Genomic DNA, 19,992 nt, shown 5'->3' on the forward strand with positions numbered 1-19,992 from the left:
CTCAGGTGGCGTCTGTCCATAACAGCGTCAATGGAGCCATTGAAATAAATGCTCCGCTCAACCATGGTCTGGGGCACCGAGATGTATTTTTCCAATAAGTGACGAACAAGGATTCCATGTTGCAGTTTAAGGGTTAAGTGCCTTGTTGAAATGGCAAATACATCCCAGCGATGTCTGTAGTATTGTAAACCCATATTGTTGCTTAAATCGCTTAAAGACCATTTATAAATTCAGTGGTTTCTCTAAAACCCTGTCTCTCAAGTTTTGTCTTTTTTTGCACTACTTGAAAAGGCAAGCTTAGCTTTACATATGTTTATATGTATATATATATATATATATATATATATATATATATATATTTTTTTTTTTTATTTATTTTTTTTTTTGCAGCTACTTCAATGAAAGTTAACTTGCTACTTCAACTTTCGTTGGGATAACCTTTCTATTTATCCACATCCCTTGTGAGATGTTCAAGGTTCAAACAAGCAACCTTTAGATTCCTGTCCCAATTTGCTTATTTACCCTGATAAATTCCCATCAGCATGCTGGGTTTCGCTCATTTGTTGATGGTCCCAGATCAGAGGAGATTTATGAGATGTCTCCGTTTACTGATGTCTGTAGAAGATTAGAGGAGGTTTGATATTCTAGATCTTTCCATAGTCTTTCTACAGCCAGAGGCTCTTTAGGCTGTGAAACACTAGTGTGCGTCTGCCTGGGAGTCAAAAACGAGCAGTTTGTTCCTCATTTTAACAGTAGGTCATCAGAGCCAGGAGCTGCCTCACGGATCTGAGTCCTCAGGCTGCCTTCACTGATCTAATCTGCTTCTAAGCTGAAGGAGAGAAAGACTGAATGATAAAAAAACAAAACAAAACAAACAAAAAAAACTCCCTTAACAGATTCCATTAAATGACAGATTAAAAATATGAGATAAATACCCAAAAAGTGAATAAAATAAATAAAATAAAAAGTCCACTTTTAGTGTAGGACTAAATATAATCCTTTGACCATAATAGAGTCTGTTTTTGATTTCAATTTACAGAAACACAATTAATCAGAGGTGCAGAATGAAATGTTCAAAGATAGGCCATCAAAGCAGCGTCTGGCTGCATAATGTAAAAGAACCATCTAGCTGATGGTTGTTAGCACTGACCATGATCAAACCTTTGATAAAGGCTAGATTAAAGTCGACTGGTTCAAATGGAGCAGGACTAAACTGCATCATCCAGGCAAAATGCAGATGTAATTACAAGATATTTCTAGCTCATTCCCTTTCAAATGCCTAAAATGCATTACGAAAATAGGTTGCCATCTAGCAATGCTATTTGTCCTGGCTGTGATTTATGACTTTTTTCCCTTCAAGCATTAAATGGAATGTTTCCAGAGTAGTTATACAATAACTTCATTTCTGAATTACTGGCAGCGGTCTGATTTTCCACGGCTATTTGTGTTGGTGTATCTAAACGTTAACGAGAAAGTGCTTTTGTTACGATTTCTCTGTCATAAGCCCATATAAGAGCTCTTAGTGTAAGTCTGCTTCTAAGTATACTGTGGGTGTTACTATTAAGAAGTAACTGACTAGTTATCATAACATATTTTGCATCAATAAACTGTTTTCAATGTTATGTTTTTTGCCATATTGCAAGTAATTCCATCTCCCCACTTCAGAAACTGCTATATTCAGAGAACTAACCTCTCAGCCAACTGTATTATAACCACTACAGTGGTTCCAGTAGCAGGGTAAGCTCTGTGGACTCCATCATCCTTTCCCATTGTTCTCCTTGTTCTCCAGTGAGACAACTGCTGAGGGACTCATTTGTGCCGACCCACAGCGACACCTCCCAATTACCATGTGTGTGTGCTGCGTTCATCAGCAATTATGGCCTCCATTGTCTCTCCATTGGCAGATACACACTGACCTTTAACATGCTAATGTATTAGTACCCTGCAAGTGTTAACTGGGTCTAGTGGGATTTTAACCTGTTGGTTTTGCTCTTAAAAAGCCTAGTAGCAAGGTTAGCTCTTGTCGGACTGGAGCCTTCAGGAATACTGGGAGCAGTTGTTCTCAAAAGACACAATAGGACTTAGTCACATCTTGTGTTAAGAAGAAAACAAATGTAACAGAGGTGGGTAGACTAGTCTGTTGTCGTCAAGCAAATGTTACTGATCTGATGGTGTAAATAAAAGTGCCAATAACACAAATAACCAGTAGGTGTAAAAAAGCATCCAGTTGCTTTTTTTTTTTAAGTATTATGCCCAGGCGATATTGTAAATTTGTTTTATCACATCACATTTTAAGACATTTTTAGGATATGCAATATTTATTGCAGTGTTGTGCCATGCATACAAAATCTACCAGTACCTGCAGATAAAAAAAATCATTTTTTCAATACTCTCCCTTACTTACTACAGTGACTTTTATTCAATGTTTATTACTAATTATACTCTCTGTAATGACAAAAACATGCTGCATGTCAATATTCCTGTCCTGTCCATATTGACAGTATACTCATAAAAGCATACCAAGCAGGCCTAGAACCTAAACCTGATTGAAACTAACCTCAGGTAAAGGAATTACTAACTTAATGTTTATTTAGATTATTTTCCAAGCAAATATACTGTGTAAAAGAAAATACAAATTCATCAAAATTGTAGTAAATTTCCAAACAACCTTGCAATTCATCACATGTAGTTCCTGTGCATGTTTCTTGTAATGCACATGCGTCTTTTGCCCAAAGTGACATTTGTGCATGTCATGGATACTGTGCAAACAAACCGTAGGTGTACTCAGCCCTGAAAATGCTTCTAACTCTCATCTGGACTTTGCCACTCTGTCACTATATGTCTCTGTTAAGTGCACTTGTTTAGATTATGGAGAGAATTCTGAGCTGTCATTGTATACCTCCCTTCCTCTCTAGCTTCAACAGATGCTGCAAGTCTGCTGCTAACAGACTGAGTGAGTATTCCCTGGCTTTTGGCAAGCTGTTTGATTCTAAACAGCCAACTCACTCAAAATGATTAATAGGACAAGGAGAGAAATACTCGCTGGGAAGAGACAGTGCTAAACAGAGAGAAAGGTGTGTGTGTGTGTGTGTGTGTGTGTGTGTGTGTGTGTGTCATGGCTAATGTGCAGCCAAAGGCAGATGGTAGATTCACACCTCTAGCTGTTGAGCCACTCGTTGTTAGAGCTGAAGAGACTTCCTGACAGACAGACACACACACACACATGGATGTCAGGTGACTGACATGCTGTCATTTAGAGAGTGGGAAGAGAATCTGCTCTTTCTGTGGAAGTGCTTGTGACTATAGAATCTGCACTAAGGTTTATAAGACATGGCAAAGTGTTCCTCATCTCTGGATCATGTTTGACCCTCAGTTATGTCCTATGGCTGAAACACCTCTTCTTCAATTATGTTGAATTATTTCTCACCCGTAACTCTGCTGAGAAAGTCTATTGAAAATGCAGATTGTAAACTCAGAGCATTTTCTGGACAAGTCTGGACAAGATTCATGTTTTTGTTACGTTGTCTTCATTCGATCCGGTTAGTTAGTTTGCAATTTAGCAAGCACACTAAAGAGCTTCGATATGCATGACATACCTACATCTCGTTGTCATCACCTACGTGGGCTGTGGCTCCCTATTTTTGACACTGATTGGTTTGTAGAGGGGTGCGTGCGTGTTGTCAGTTTGCCTTTCCCAGACAAAATTGATTGAAACACATCGCTTGATTCTGCCTCTCATCATTTTCACTTTCATGTTTTTGGAATTGTGTTGTTTAATGGGTGATGACAGCTTGCCTGAACTTTCTGTAACTGGTCAGAAAGTCTGATCCATTCCAAACAAACTGAACCGTGATTCCATATGATCTGCACAGGGACCACTTTTTTGGCTGAATCAAATTTGGGTCCTTTTTGTCTAGACTGTGGTCCGCGAAACCTTTTACAGCTGCTATTTTGGTTTAGACCAAACTGAAAAGTCTGACGGTCTGGTCCAAAGCACCCTTAATCACATTTCGCTTGGACATTGGAGGTATTTTATTGTGACTTGAATTTGATAGGATTACTTCATGAGGACCATTTGTTTACAGAGTTTATGTGGAGAGAAAACCTAAATTAACAGAAAATAAAGTTTGGAATTCAGACTCAGACCTGGTGATACAAAGTGTTAAACAACTGTGAACTGTCTTACTATGTAATTAAATTTGCAATTATATAATTATATTATATAATTCCATGGTATACCAAAGTGACAGAAATAACCATAGACATCTAAAGTCTAATGTGGGACTAGATGTTTTCAGTAGATGCCCAGAATTCACCACTTTTTATGCAAAGAGTGGCTTATCTCAAACCTGCTGCACACAGTGCATTTTTACAGCCCGTCATCTCTTCAGTTACTGTACAGTTGTAAGAGTATTTTCCACTCAGTAAATTTCCCCTGTGCAGAGTCCGGCTCAGTGATGCGCTCACACTGTCCATTGCACTCTGCTGGCCGCACAATGGCCTCCTCCCCAGGCCCCAAAGCTCATGCATGCGTGCGCGGATCGCTTGAAAGACGGTCCTGTCGGAGCCCCTTTCACGCTGCCACTCAGTCCCCGCTTGCCCCCTTTTGAAGTCTTCCTTTTTACTCTCTCTCCTACTCTAACACATGTAAAGGGAATCAAACAACTGCTGTTGGGGTTTCCCTACAGTGGGTGTGCTGAGCTTCTGGTGCTAGCTGGCTGGCAGCTGAGATAAATGTGTGTGCTTGGTTTTGGTACAGAAATGGAGCAGAAATGTCCTGACTTCCTGAGAAAATCAGGACTAACCCACATAACTAATAAAACAGACTCAATAAAGCAGGGCTTTAAGATCAGTAAATGTTCAGTTTTGTAGGGTCAGACTTATAAACTGTATGTAACATAAATTTAATGACCTGACAATCTGAGATTGTATAAAAACAAACCTGTGCATGTTCGTGTGTGAGAGTGAGTGAGTCCCGTCCCCCCCCCCCCCCCCCCCCCAATCCCCTCAGAGCCCGCGAGAGCCCCTCTCCCCCCTGTATTGTTTACTTTTTGTCCTGGCTTAGGGAGAATTCCACATGCCCAGATGAAACGGCGGGCGTTTTCAGGGTCATTTACACCCCGAGAGTGTTTGTCTTTGGGGATGGGGTGCTTTTGTCTGTCTCCGTGCACTGACCTCATAAAAGCTGCACAAAACCCACCGACAAGAAGCCCACTGTTCTCACCCCTCTCTTCTCCCCTCACTCCTGCAAAAAGTAACCACAGCTCTCTTTTTCCTCTCTTTTCTTTCTGACTTTTGAACTCTTGTTGCATTTCAAGAGTACATCTTTTAAAATGTTTGTTTTAAGTATGTTTCCTCAGTGGTCACATTTGTAAAGTTTGACTAAAACACTAAGTCTAGACCCCCTCCTTCCCCATTTCCTTGTTTATGTGGGTTTCATGCAGCGAATTATTTCAAGTGTGTTTTAAGTATGACTAGAATCTAGTGGCTGACTGTTTTGTGCATATGTGTGTTTGTCTCTGCATTTGTGTGTGTGTGTGTGTCTGTGTGTGTGTAAATATGTGTGAGTGTGTGTGTTTCAAGGACTGTATTTATGTGCTGTTGAACAGCATTAGCGGTTTGCTAGGCAGGCAGCTCAGCGATGTCTACATTAGTTTTGCAGTTGGTTGAGAAACCGCGGAAGGCTGATCATTTTCCACCGCATGCAGGTCTGTATCTGAGGGGGGCCAAGAGGCTCCCCACACATTTTTTCCACTACGCACACCACAATTTTTCATTTTTTTGGGGGGCATACAAGTGTTTTCATTATTGAAGCACATTTCTAAGAGATATTCACAGCAGCCTTGGGCAATTTAGAGTTTCAGTGAGGATTGAATTGTTCGTGGATGCTAAATAAGGCTGCAGTGTAGTAGTAAAATTAGAGGTAAAGTGTGTCAGTGGCAATTGTGGCTGAAACCGCGTCCATATTGGAGTGTTGAATTTTCTTAAATTTGTTCTTGAGAAAAGTCCTAACGAAAAGTCCAGTGTCCTTGTAAAGTGAACAAATCCCAAATAAGAAAACATTGGCTACTTTTAGAAAATTTGTGAAAACTGCAAAAGTACATTTTCAGAAGAAGTATCTTTATAAAAATTGTTTGGTGAATAAGGTTGGATGTTTGCTTGTTTAACCAATAAATCCACATAAAAGCTCAGTTTATTGTTTTAACAATCTGTTCTAATACTGTCAGTCAGATACTCCAGTACTCCAATACTCCAGTCAGATTTGTTTGATTAGCTTGTAGTGAAACGATCACATCAAAATTAAGTGTGTTGAAATTTGAGATTTTATTATTGAATCATTTCCTAGAGGACTGTAATTGAATCTAATTGCTGTAAAGTCAAAGATTTACACCCCTAGCAGACAATCTTGTGCTGCCTTCAAACTCTCACTGGAAATTCTCCTACTTGCCTAATTACACCTAGTTCAGAACTCTCATTAATCTCAGTATTACCAGACCTGAAGGCAGCATTAGTGTTACAGCAGCTGAATTTTACTTCCTCAAGAGTTTTGTACCTGTAGGTGCATTTATGATTGGTGTGCATCTGTTGCTGTGCGTAGGCTGTTCTTTGGCTGGCAAATGAAGACATCCACAATGTTGGCTGTGTCCTGGCCTGGTCGTACTGCAGGTAGGCAGAATAAAACAGTGGAGGTCTTGTCGGTTGCCGACACCTTTCTGCCCCCCAGGCCAGCTAGTCTGGTTTGCTACCAGCTGATTGGCCGAGGCCCTTGGCGTAGGCAGGGTGATGGTGTCAGCCAAAGTGCCTCTGCCAGCCTTTTGTATTTGATACTGATTCCTCTTGACAAGCTAAATATTTGGCCACAGCCGAGTACCAAGGTAAGCTAAACCCTTGAAAGGATGAGAAAGCAGGAGAGATGAGAGGGTGAGAGTGTTTGAGTGCATGAAGGAAAGAGGTTTCGGTGCATGTGTGCATGTTTATTTGTGTAGCATGTGGAATATATGATGCCTACATCAGATACAGGTTTAATAAGAATCTACCAAGGTTTGGACGAATGAGTGGCAAAACCACATCCTGTAGCCTCTGACCAATGTCTACTGCCAGCCTCCTGTTCAACGTCTAGTCCAGGAGAGAAACTGTTCACTACGCTGGAAAATCAGGAGCACCATACAGAACTCCACTAGGTTTTCATACATCACTACTACATGGAACCCTCACTGAATCTTACACTATATTCTAATAGTGTGTAGTTTTGAACATGTACGCCATGTAGTTGGTGATTAAGCTGCATCAGTTTCAACTAGAAAAGTGCACATTTTCGGAAGGTTTTTCCCACTCTCTGCTAGGCTGTTGCTATGTGGTTGCTGTGGTATTCCAGGTGGTGTCAGTGGTGTTGCTAACTCATTGCAGTGTCATTTGTGGCAGTTGCTGTAGTATCTCAGTTGGTTGATATGGTGTCTCTGGTGGATGTCAGGTGGTTGCCCTATTGGTTGGGTGTTAAGTGTATTTGTATTATCATAACATAAGAACGGTTTCAATATGTTTGCACCCTATTCTTCCCTGTGTGAAGAAATCCACATAATTTGCTATGTTGATATGTGGAAAATGTGTTATAAATGCTTAGGCTTAAAAAAAAAGCTGGTGTTTAATTGTTATTGTCTGTATTTCAGACATCAAATAGTCCCTCCAGATAAACATTTTTTTTATATCAGTGAATAATATTTTCATTAATCTATTACTTACAACATTATTAGTTTGTCGCTATTAGTTTTTCCATAACTAACATTAAATGTCTGATGTTGTATACAAAAAAACCCCAAATTCTCCTTTTGAACAGTGCTCACCTACCCTAACTGCTAAATCACATTTGCAATTAAAATGGCTTTTGTTTTCATCGGCACTGCCTCAGAATTACAATTTGACTAAATGTAAACTTTGTAACACTTTTTTTTAACAACAAGCATTTTTAATTAATTAATGTGGCGTACCAATAAAGCCTGACAATCAGCTCTACCATCAGAGAAGATAACTAGCTTTAAAAAGGTCTCCATCTTGGAGAATGTCTTCCAAAAGGGTAGTTTTCAGTGATCTTTTTATGTGGGCTGGAGACCAAAATTTGTTTTCAAAATGTAACACAACCTTAGTTATTCACCATGCTGAGTGTCTGCCATGGGTGCAGTGTGCTTTCTGTACAGTGGGACTGTTGTTCGCAAAACAGTGCTGCTGAGCAAGGTGAGCTCTGTTGCAACAGCAAGTCAGTTGGTGAAATTTCTTCTCTCCTAGATATTCCACTATCATGTGCTATCAGTGCTGTGGAATGTGGTGCAAAATAGTCTCCATATTAGTGCCTATTGATTTAGAATGTGATGTCATTAAATCTCCTGTAGGTGTCCCAATACTTTTGTCCATATAGAATGCAAGGTTTTATCCAACAGCGACAGTTAGCTATCAGTGTCAAGCCAACCAATCACCTTAGAGATTCATTGACAACTATGGTCTGATGAAGTTCAGCCTACAATAATTATGAAGCAGTAATCAAATTAAATTATACGGTGGCTAAGATGTCAAAGATTTACACCCCTGTGGTCCATATGTAGCGTATTTCATAGTGTGTCTGATGTGTGAAGCTTCAGGAGGACGCAGTGATAAGATTAAGTTTTAAAAGGAGGACACACAAGTCCCTCTCTCGCGATTTAGAGCCGAACCGATGCATCTGTCTGACAGACAGCCATACAGCCAGGCTGATGTCTCTGTTTTACGCCACCTGACAGCTCTCTTGTTATAAAACAGCTGACAGTTTCTGTCTCCTTGATGAGTGCTGTGACAAACTTAAACAAACGTCTGTCTCTCTCTCTGTCTCCCAGACACAGCAACACAGCCTCCTCTCCCGGTCTGCCAGGCGCACTGTTTACTCTATGTGGCACAAACTGACAGACGAATCTGCCTGTGGTGCACAAACACACCGATTACTGTAGGCTCTGTTAACAGCTACTGACTGGGCGTGCTCACAAAACTACCTCTATTTGGGTCTTTCTGTATGTTTAAATTGTCTCTGCCTGAGACAGATGTTCTGTTTGGTTACTATAGAGACAGACAAGCCACCCCCCAACGTACCTAGACATCAGCGAGGCTGAAATTTGCTCACAGACAGAGCTGAAATGTTTATTTAAAGCCGAGTGTGTATGTTTACGCGCCCACTCTCGTAGGGATTACACGGGTAAATGATCGAATAGAACAACAAGCTGATGTTTTCTAATGTGCAGGAGTGTTTATTTAATATCAGGTGCTCTGGGTTGGACTTACGAAGAGAAGTTTCATTTAAACTCATACAGGAGTAGGGTAGTCGTGGGATGAATGAACCGCTACACTGTTTAAAATGTATATTACAGTTTGCGTTTCCTAAAGGCCGTAATACCAGTATGCAATCACAAGCAGCACAAACGTTTAGCACTTATATTTTGCTGCCGACAGCAGGCCAGTGTTTTCCACATTAGTTCATTTTCAAAGTCACCGTGACATGAATTTTTGCCAATAACACACTGCTAGTAGAACCAAGGGAATTGTGAGTAATTCATGAACAGTCATTTAAATACTTGAATAGCTTGGCTTGTTGGATAACGTATTGTGAATTAATATTAAGCTTGTTTCTTGTACTATCGTCTGTTAATACTCAAACTCTGAATATATTAGATCAATTTATAGAGCTTAAAACACTTTGTTTTGAAAAGAATGCAACGTTTGTGGCATATACTTTTAAACGGTTGAAGCCTTGGTAATATACATTAGGAAATGTTGGTGTTTTATATTCCGTATACTCTTAACAATACAATAAGCCACAAAGGCCACAAATCTATATAAAAAAGTAATAAAAAAGGAGAACTAAGGCTCTGCCGTTCTGACCTGGGGACCGCCTGCCATCAGCAGCCAGAGCTTGAGAGAGCAGAAATGATTGAGTTGGGTAATTGGCTAAACCTAAAATTAACGCATTTACAAAATTGTGAAACTGCCAGAAAAAACATACTGTGATACAAAGTTTTGGTCAGACAGTCCAACACTAGCGTATGGTCGTAGAAAAGAAATAACAGTCTCAGAAAATGCGAACGATACAGTTGAGGAAACTCTTACGCTGGACAAATCTTTAAGAAAACAAGACAGACACACCCTTCTGGTCTAATTGGTGGATCTTTTCAAACAGCCACTAAAGTTACATCACAGTTAATCTGGCATCATAGGGAGAGCCATCCTGCCCACCCAGAGAGAGTGAAGCCAGTTGTGCTCTCCAGAACTCCTGGCCACAGATGGCTGTGGCAGCACAAGCAATGAAACTGATTTTCTGTTTTTTAAAAACAGCTTCAGGTACATGTCGGAGTACAGTGATGTGTGTGTGTAGTGTAATGTAGTAATCCAGACTCCAGAGAATCAGCCTGGTGCCATCAACGTTTTCCAGTGGAATGCACAGGTCAGCTTTTGGAGGCCCTGCAGAGTGTCTGGTGGATCAAAGCACAGAGTGGACAGAGATAACAAACCTACACACTACTCCTGACCTGTGTTCTGTGTCTGCCAGGCTCTATCAAACAAACAGCGATGACAGGCCTTTTCTTTTCAGCTGCAGAAGAGAAAGTGCACACTCTGCGCACTTTGAGAGTGATCGAGTGCTTTCACTGTTCTCGACTGCTCGCTCTATCTGCAGGTCTTTTAACAGCCTCACTTTGCTTTGAAGAAGCTTGTGAGAACAGATATAAATCTAAACTCTCTTTCCAAGCCATCCTTTCCAAACGCGTATCAGATGGCGCTGCAGATTGCAGTCGCTTTGTGCCGATCACCTTAAACCTATTACTTAGTTATTAATCTTAAGCAGAGGTGGTTAAGCACAGAGGGGGGCGATCTGAACTTGTCTCGTGTCTTCAAACGTTCTGCAAAATCCAGAGTTTCACAGCATAGGTGATAAAGGTGCTGTTTCTTTTGTTTTGGGAGTCCTTTGGTCAATAATAAAATACTAAAGCTCTAAGCAACAGTAAAGCAGTCTAGGAACTGAGCCAATGTTAAATACGAAACGAAAAAAACAAAAAAGGAATTTAAAACCCAAAAGTTGGAACCGACTGGAAAGCACAAATTTGCTGGAGTATAACTAAAAGCACTGATATTTAAAAATATTCCATCACTCTGAGACATACAACTTCAGAAAGTTCTCATTTCTAATTATAAGGCTTATCACCCAGCAGCTACCATGACGTACTCAGAAACCACTACAAAACTAAAGTACAAGTTATGTAATTATAAGAATGATGGAATCAGGAATTGCTGAAGGGTCTTTAGAGTTTAGGATGTTCCAAACTGGAGGAGGGACCCATTCATCTCCCTCAAGGCTTCTGGCATGGCCATCCATCCTCTAAGCCTTTCTGCTTTGAGGCGGGCTCTGCTGGGAAGATGTAGACAGAGTGGTCAGGAGGATGGTTAACATGCAAGGTTTCAGCCCTCCTACCCTCTTGGGTGGGATCATGTTTTTTGGCTTGTAGTCTGACCTTGGATCTACATGAGAGCTGGTTGTCAAGCAATACCTTGGACTAATAACTTGTAGTGCAAAAGAAAACAGCAGTCATTTTCTTAAGAAGAATGACTGGCCGCAGACCAGTGGTTGGTTTAGCTACTCTTCTGCCAAATTATGGTCAGACAGGTCCACCTAAAACCACTGATACCATTAACTGCATGACTACTGAAGCTAATGCTAACCTTGACAACTGGCTTAAAACTAATGATGCCTGAAATGGTATTTGTGGAGATGCAATATACAGCTATTGAACGTTCACACAATATAAAAACTCCATACCAATTAAAGACTTTTTCTAGAGGACAAGAACCAGTTAGGACCCTTTAGATTTAGGAGCGTAGACCTTAGCAAAGGTGCAGAGACTTTAAACAGAAGAGTTCACCCCGACCCCAAAAGTCATGCTTTCCCAAACTCCCACTGCTGTAAAACACCCCTTTCTCTAGTTAATCTTCAACCCATACTATCACACAATGCGGATAATAAATAACCATACCCATTAACGACAGAGAGAGACTCTCTCTCTCTCTCTCTCTCTCTCTCTCTCTCTCTCTGTGTTTCTTTCCTTTCATCCTCTCTTCCTAACCACATGGGTCTGGTTTAAATTAGCTTGCTCCTGTACTCTCACATTTCTCTCCTGAACTAGCCCACAGTGCTCAGTCTCAGGCCGTCTGTGGGAACCTACACCTCAGCAATAACACAAAGCTTATCTAGAGGGAAGGACAGACACGGTTTATCAAACGCCATTCACACACTGTCCGACTGGACAGCAGGAGCCAATCAAGCGGCCCAGTGATGTCACCAGCTGGGCTGCATGTGCGTGTGCAAGGCTTTTCCCGGCCTAAAGGGCTGTTTGTGTTTCCTAACTGCTGTGAAAACACAGGACAGAGTGATGTAATGAGAAAAAAGAGGCTAATGTCCTTAAAATACGTCCATTAGCATGGAACTGTGAAGTTGTCCATCAGTGGCGATGTTGACAGACAGGATGGTCCATCCATTAGTAGCACCAGTGCTAGTGTGTGAAGGTTGCTCTGTAATGCTGACCTGAGGACAGCTTGTTCAGTCAGCATGAAGGAGGATTTTTAAGGAGCACTGCCCGGTCAGTGTAAAAGCATAAGCCACTTGTTTCTGCTTCAGCTAGTCTCTGGTAAAGAGAATTGTGGATCTATTGAAGTGACTTTGTGTTGAGGCAAGAGCATGACGTCTCAGGTTTCTTGGATAACATCTATGTCTTTTTGTAATGCCTTTGCGAAGACAGAGTTAAAAACAGACAGACAGAAAGACAGACAGTGGTGGTGGTGGGGAGGTGGGGGCGGTTGGCTTGGTGCTGTTAGAAGTCTTCATTTGGTCTTGGGACTCTGCCAAATGCATTGAGTTGCCTGGCCACTGGGGTCATTGTGTGGAATAGGTTAGCTTACAGATAAAAAGAAAGAGACACCAGTCAACAGGTTTTTCTATGAGTTGTTCTGAGATGCCTACTTTTCCTTGCTCTGCTGCTTGTTTATTCACGGTTCATCTGTGAACGTACACACAGAGGACCTCTTCTCGCTGTCCTTTCCTGTCATCACCCACTTGCCCTGGCTCTTTCCTCGGAATTCCAGAGTATGGCTAATTTCATAGAGACCCCATACTTGGTCACAAGCTAGCTTTTAGTGTGTAAGTGCTATGTATATTTGTGAATGTGTGTGAGAGAGTGGCCATGTGTGTGCTGACCCATGGCTTAAACAACACAACTGAGCAGGATCACAGGAAGAAATGTAATTAGTTCAGCTCGACCCTTCCTCTTCATCTTCTCCTTCTCCTACTTCTTCTCACTCTCTCAACTCCCACCCCTCGCTCTCTCTTTCACTCACTCTTTCTCTAAAAGTCCACCCCCCCCCCCACCCCAAGCAACCCTCAGTACCATGATTTAAGGCGTTGAAAGGGGCTCAGGGCAAGAAAGGTGGGGGTTCTGTGGAAAAAAAAATCTTGAAGATGGACTCTCATCCCCGGAGCAGATGGGGAAAGTTTTTTTGTTGCGGCGTTTGCGGAGGCTGGCGGGGTGGCGATAGGCTAATTTGAGTGGCATAAAGCCGGCCCCCTTTCAAATGCAGAGCAGGACGCTTTGATGAGCCAGGGATGAAAGTGTGAGTGGAGGAGAGGCCGACGGAGGAGGGCGGAGGAGGTGGGGGGGTTGGGAGGTTGGTTCTTTGTCCCAGATGAGAAGGCATCTGCTGGGCTTTGCCCTCTTCTCCAGGACGAAACCCTGAAACAATGACAGCCAGGGCCAGAGAGTGTCATCACAACACATGAAAAGGGTCCACCCGTACGAGTGTGTGTGTGAGAGGAAGAGAGAGAGTGTGTGTATGTGTGTGTTTCTGTGAGCACACGCACACATTCACTTAAAATCATGCATAGCCCCTCAGTACAGCTGAATGCTCCTCAGAGACCAGTGCTTCATGAGGGCGGGTGGCGGCTTGATTGATTTTTCCCCGTCGAGAAACAAATAAACTTGTTATTTGGGTGAGGGGAGAGCCATTGTGAGCGATCAGTCAGAAGGGATCTGAAGAGTGGGTCCGAGTGGGGGGTTTGGGGGCGGGTGGGTGGAGAAGGGGGGATTTGTGTGTGTGTGTGTGTGTGTGTGTGTGTGTGTGTGTGTATGTAATCAGGGCCTACGAGCACAGGCTGGGCCAGTGGGTAAACACAGGAGAATTTCATGGTGAGACAAGAGCGAGCTCCCGAAACAGAACCAACAAAAAGAGGAGAAGTAGAACTAATTGAAAGAAACGCAGCGCATTGCCTTTGATCTCTGAGAAGACTCCCTGATGTTAGCACTTTGAAGAGAGCGAGAGCGTGAGGGAGAGGGAGTTTGGAGCTTTTGTTCCCAAGCTAAGCTTGGAAGCAAGAAAAGAAGGGCGAGAAAATGAATACTGTTTAGATCTTAGAGTTTTCAGGTCATTTCTTATCGGAAATATCAAAAGCCCCATAAGAAAGAACTAATGCTAATTGATGTTATTGTTTTCATGTATTAATACTTTGTGTCACTGATTTAATGATGAAACAGTTCTTTTGCCTACATTAATTAAAATTGTTCAGTGTAACGCAGCAACCAGAAAAGAAAACACTGTTGTTACCTTGGGGGACTGATCAAACGTCTTAGTAGGCAACGCTGTTATTTGTTGTGGAAAAAGCACCTTACCATGTAAAAGACTAACATAAAAAATGAACCTGGCTTTCTTTCTATTGATTCTGCATGACAACAGGTCCAGAGTTCAAAATCAATTACTGATAGTCATAATATGGGGTATTATAGTTGGATCTTCTCACAGTGAAATAAGAATAGGCTCAAAAGTTTAAAACTAGAAAGATTCTACTAAACTGTCTCCTTTTACTGTCTGTTGTAGGTGATTTTTGCCCTGAACCAGACTCTGCTCCAGCAGGAGAGCCTTCGGGCAGGGAGTCTGCAGGTACCGTACACCACCGAGGATCTCATCAAGCACTACAACTGTGGGGACCTCAACTCCATAATTTTCAACCATGACACTTCACAGGTACGCACATACACAGGTCACCAAAGCTTTTTTTTTAACGTATTACTTTGGCCAATATGATTTTATCTGGACAGAAATGAAGTAGCCTCCAGTGCTAACTGGTATGTTTGCAATAACTCCATATCCCCAATATCCCCCCCCCCCCCCCCCCCCCCTCCATAACCACCTGCCAGTAATGTTGTTGTTCAGAATTACCATCCCATAACATGACAGGCCGTCTTAAAACATTGTTTGTGGTTAATCAGTAAGGTTCTCATCAATGTCCTAATATTGGTCTTTTATCAGCCACATATTACATGCAGCATGTTTTCTCAGCATACTAGTGGCAGTGCAGGATCATTCTGACAGTCCAGTATTTAGTTGTAATCAGTTGCTTTCTTGATAATTTTTTGATCCATTTTTTGAAGGTCCCCAACTTCAACAATGTCACGCTGCCCCCCAGCGAGCAAATCACAGCCCAGGAGATCGACAGCTACTTCCGGCAAGAGCTCATCTACAAGCGCAACGAAAGGATGGGCAAGAGGGTCAAAGCTCTGATGGAGGAGCACCCTGACAAAAGCTTCTTTTTTGCCTTCGGAGCAGGTCAGTATTTTTCAAATGGCAGTTGCTGAGTCTGCATCTAGACTCCTCAGCCTTTTAGTGCAGGTTTTGAATGAGTATTAGTCAAAAGTCTAATGTCTAAAGCTAACACTCTTCACTGTAGTGTTCGTATAAGTGAGACTGGAAGATCTTCAGGGTGGATTTTGATTACAGCGACCATATCCACATACCAGATAACAGTCTTACAGTTATTACAATGTGAGTGAAACCCAAGGCCTTTTATGCTAAAATTGATCTGACCGTAGTAAGTGTGGAGTAACGAAACCTGATAATAGACACAGGCATATGATTGTAATAGATTGTGTTCTGTGGTGAAACGCTGACATGAATATACAGGCTATAAACATTCAATTTGGGCTACTTGTGTAAATATTGGGAAACTGCACAGAAACTGTACGATTGGGCCAGTCAAATCATTACAAGTTACATTGCAGGACCTCCTCTGGTTAAACAAATCCAGCTTGTGTAGTGCTTTAGTGTTTGCCGAACGTTTTGGATGCTGTGTTTTAAATTTGGTTTTAATGAAAGAGGAAACATATCAAGGGGAAGTGAATTCACCGTGGAATTGGCTGTGCCCCGAGCCCTTGTGGTGCACGCTTTTTTGAAACTCGCTACAGCTGCACCTGTGATTTAATACATCAAAAGAAACATCCACCTGCGGATTTTAAGTGTTGCAGGGTGTTCTTGAGAAAATAACTCTCAGCCCAAATGCAAACACTGCTGCTGAAAAAGCCTCCTGCGGTCACGTCACACAGATTAAGTGAGATTATGTGGTGACTGGGTTGGATTCGTCTGTATTTGCTCCCCTTTATGGACACTTACAGTAGAAACACACGTACACAAAAGACATGGAACATACTGTGAACAAAGAGTGAAGCAGTTTTGGAGGTGATCAGATATAAATCCTCTGCTCTCTCCAATAAAAAACCCTCCTTCCCTTCTGTTTAATGCTGAAGCCATACATTTAAATATAAAATATATGAAATATGACTACGTATTGCTTTTACAATATCACCCATCCCTCGTTCCAACTCATTTTGAAGTGTTTCAATCCTACGATTCTGGTCCATTCATCAAGAAAGTTTGACATAACACAAAGGACAAGCTGCCAGATTCACACCATATCAAAATGTTCAAAACAGCAAAAATTGAGATTTTGCATGAAGATTTACACTTACACATAAAAAGTGAGACTTGATTTAAAGGTGTACATGATTTTTACAAGCCTATGGACCACCGGCACCAAGAAATAGCTCCACCAGTTTGTACAGAAGTCCCTGTAGTTACTGAGTAATGCACCATAATGTGTAATAAGCTATTCTGCATTAAGGGGTTAACTATACACAGTAATAAACTGAAAGACAAACACTGCGTTGATATATTGATTTAATTCACACAGAAAGTATGTACATTAATACATCAATCAAGCTCAGTTCCACACTTGTCAGCTTTTCACCAGTACATTTCCCAACTCAACATCATCTACAGTTCAGTGTGAGGTCACCTGTACATCATCGGCAGAGCCAGCATTAAACGAACCGAGCCCCAAATCTGATTATAGCTACTTAGAACAAATGACTTAAATTCTTTTCATTGTGAGCTGTGCACTCATGCAAGGAGGAGAGCGCTTAACGCTGAACGTTTGACGTTTAACACAGAATATCCGAACCTCCACGGCGGCCGCGGGACTAATAAGTAGAGTAGTGGCTCACTGACCAGGTCCACCAGTGATCCAAGAAGAAAGCAGACCACTTACAGGCTCCTGCAGTCTGTTTATTGCTGCATCGTCTGCTTCATTTGACGCCAGACTGGAAGCTGGAGGATTATAAAAGCCAGTGGACTCTCTGAACTTTGGAGAGTTCATATGTGCAGTTTAGGCTGAAGTGGAGCGTAGGAGTCACTGCTTGAGAAAAGCCCAGTTGGCGGAGTGGATTAGGTTTACCTGGGGAGGTGGTGTGATTTAAGTGATTACAGACAAGATCCTTGATTTTTAATAAGTCTCGGTAATAACTGTGGGTAATGGGCAGTAATGGAGTTGGCTGGACCCAGAGCTCCCTTAGTGTTGGTAGTCCTGTTCCAATCCACCTCTGACTAATTAAATAACAAAACCTGCTAATGAGCATACCATGCGTGACTTGTAATGCGACTTGTTGTTATTGTTTGTTGTTATTAATGAATGGATTGCTGTTTGTAATTGTTATGGTTATTCTATTGTTACTAGGTACTTTAACACGCACCAGTTGAGCAGTAAAAGCCAGACAAAGTGCATTACACAAACTCCTCTGGTAAAACTAATCCAGCTCAAATAGCGCTAAAACCACTTCTTTCCCCCTCTTCGCTGAAGTCTGTAATGCAGCTGTAGTGTGTATAATGTAGGTGGGTGTAAAAGCTTTTAAAGTGTCTTAGTAGGTTTCCCAGTCCTCCAAAGGCATGACTTCACTTTTACTGTTAATGATTGTGCATAGAGCGTGTACACACACACACACACGTAGTAAAATCTAGGTTAAGAGGAATGCCCTCTTCAGATGCCCTGGGAGAAAGATGAAGTCAGTGGAATCTGTTTTTTAAGATGGCACTCTTCGTAATGTTGCTTTGAATGTAATGAACTGGCTGAATTGTTGAAAGATGTGCTGCCTAGCACAGCTTCTCTCAGCTAAATTTTGAATGTTTTGCCAGCAATTCCAAGCCCATTTCACACATATTAACTTAACTTTCATATTAATCTTCTCATAAATGAACTTATGGTCTCATAAATATCTCATATCTCTTAAAAAGCTGCTTAATGTGTATGTCTATAACAGTTACTCAACTAAACAGGATTACTTAATCAGGAAAACAAGCATTTATGTCCTTGATTGTTATGATTAGTGCTGATGCTGCTGTCTGCAGGAAAGTACTTTATATATAAATTGTCATTCTACGTTCTCTTACATACACCTTCTTTTCTAGCTTGTGCTTCCCAGCAAATACCTTATTTGAGTACCTTTGATAAGTTATACATGGTTTATTACTGCTGTCGTCTAATTCTCTACAGGTACTGTAGAAGCTGTGTACACTCTACAGTGTTGTGTAGTTGTGAGATTGGAGAATTGAACTTTTTAGGGGCTAAAAAAGGGCAAAACACCCAATATAGTAAATAGTGAGTTTTACCAGTGCTGGTGTGGCTCTGTAGAATTGAACGAACTATGGATCCCAGAGACAGTATGTTTGTGATACAGCCCCAGGACACCAGAGCTTTTATAGACTAGTGGCTATTGTTGTAACTGGCATTAACTACTAAGACTGAAAGAAAGACTACTAAAGAAAAAAAGAAATCCGCTCTGCTATGTCTTTGGGCTTTTCCCCTTTTCAAAGTGCGGTCACCCAGGCAGTCTGAGCATCTCCCCATTAAGAATCTGTTTACCTCTCCAGAAACAAAAACGCTGATAAGATAAGGGAACCTCCCTCTACAAGTCAGGCTCTGTTTACGAAAGCCAGGTGAAAGACAATGCGGAATGCCTGGGTGACGATGTTAGCAATTCCAGCGTAACTAAACACCCATCACTGAGGTTAAATCTGCCTCATTACAAAGCCACGGGAGGAATCTGACCAAGGCTCTAGAATGTCACCATCATGTGTCTAAAGCTGTGTACATAAGCAAACGCTGACAAACGTTTGGCTTGTCTAAATGAATCTTGTCAGTGGGAGATATTGTTAACACCTCCTCAGTGAAGCGATTAGGGCTCTTTGTCACATTACTTGGGCTGTTGACACCCAATGGGGATAGATAAGGAGAATGGCATCCATAAACATGATTGGATTTTTAGGTGCCCACCCAAGACATATTTGTGAGTACACTGGATTGTTCATTTACGTATGACTTTGGAAAAGACAAAGGTTCAGTGTAGTGCTGTAGTAAATGTGGAAATGTAGAAATTAAGAACTTGTGCGGTCTTTGGAATGGTTTACTTGCCACTATTGACTATTTAGTGTCAATATTTAGTGACTATTTACTATATAACGTTAACTATAGAGTGAAATTACTAGAGAAGGGCCAAATGTTTTTGTTGAGAATTCATACAACACTACAACATGGCTGACGCACTATTTCTGTAAAAGCTGGTTCTGCTTCTGAGCATGCAGATGTTTCTGTTGCATATATGCTTTAAAGTGCAGCTTACAATTTTCCCTAATTATTACACTAACAAGCAACTCATAAGCATTAATAATCCAAAACAAACTGCGAATTAAAAAGTCTCTAGTTAAATGAATGAGAGATTTTATGATAAATTTGAATAAAACATTATTATAGAAAATAAGCCTTTTTACATAATTATTGCC

At 41.3% G+C, this 19,992-nt stretch overlaps 1 protein-coding gene across 1 annotated transcript in view; it reads left to right on the forward strand.

The window, feature by feature from the left end:
* Positions 1-19,992, forward strand: part of trabd2a (TraB domain containing 2A) — a 66,309-nt gene that overhangs the window by 12,086 nt on the left and 34,231 nt on the right. The window contains exons 3-4 of the mRNA XM_072692751.1: positions 14,926-15,072; positions 15,480-15,654. Coding sequence (XP_072548852.1) covers positions 14,926-15,072; positions 15,480-15,654 — 322 coding nt within the window. The remainder of the gene's footprint in view (positions 1-14,925; positions 15,073-15,479; positions 15,655-19,992) is intronic.

This window comes from Salminus brasiliensis, chromosome 1 (genome assembly GCF_030463535.1).
Source record: "Salminus brasiliensis chromosome 1, fSalBra1.hap2, whole genome shotgun sequence".
Lineage (NCBI taxonomy): Eukaryota > Metazoa > Chordata > Actinopteri > Characiformes > Bryconidae > Salminus > Salminus brasiliensis.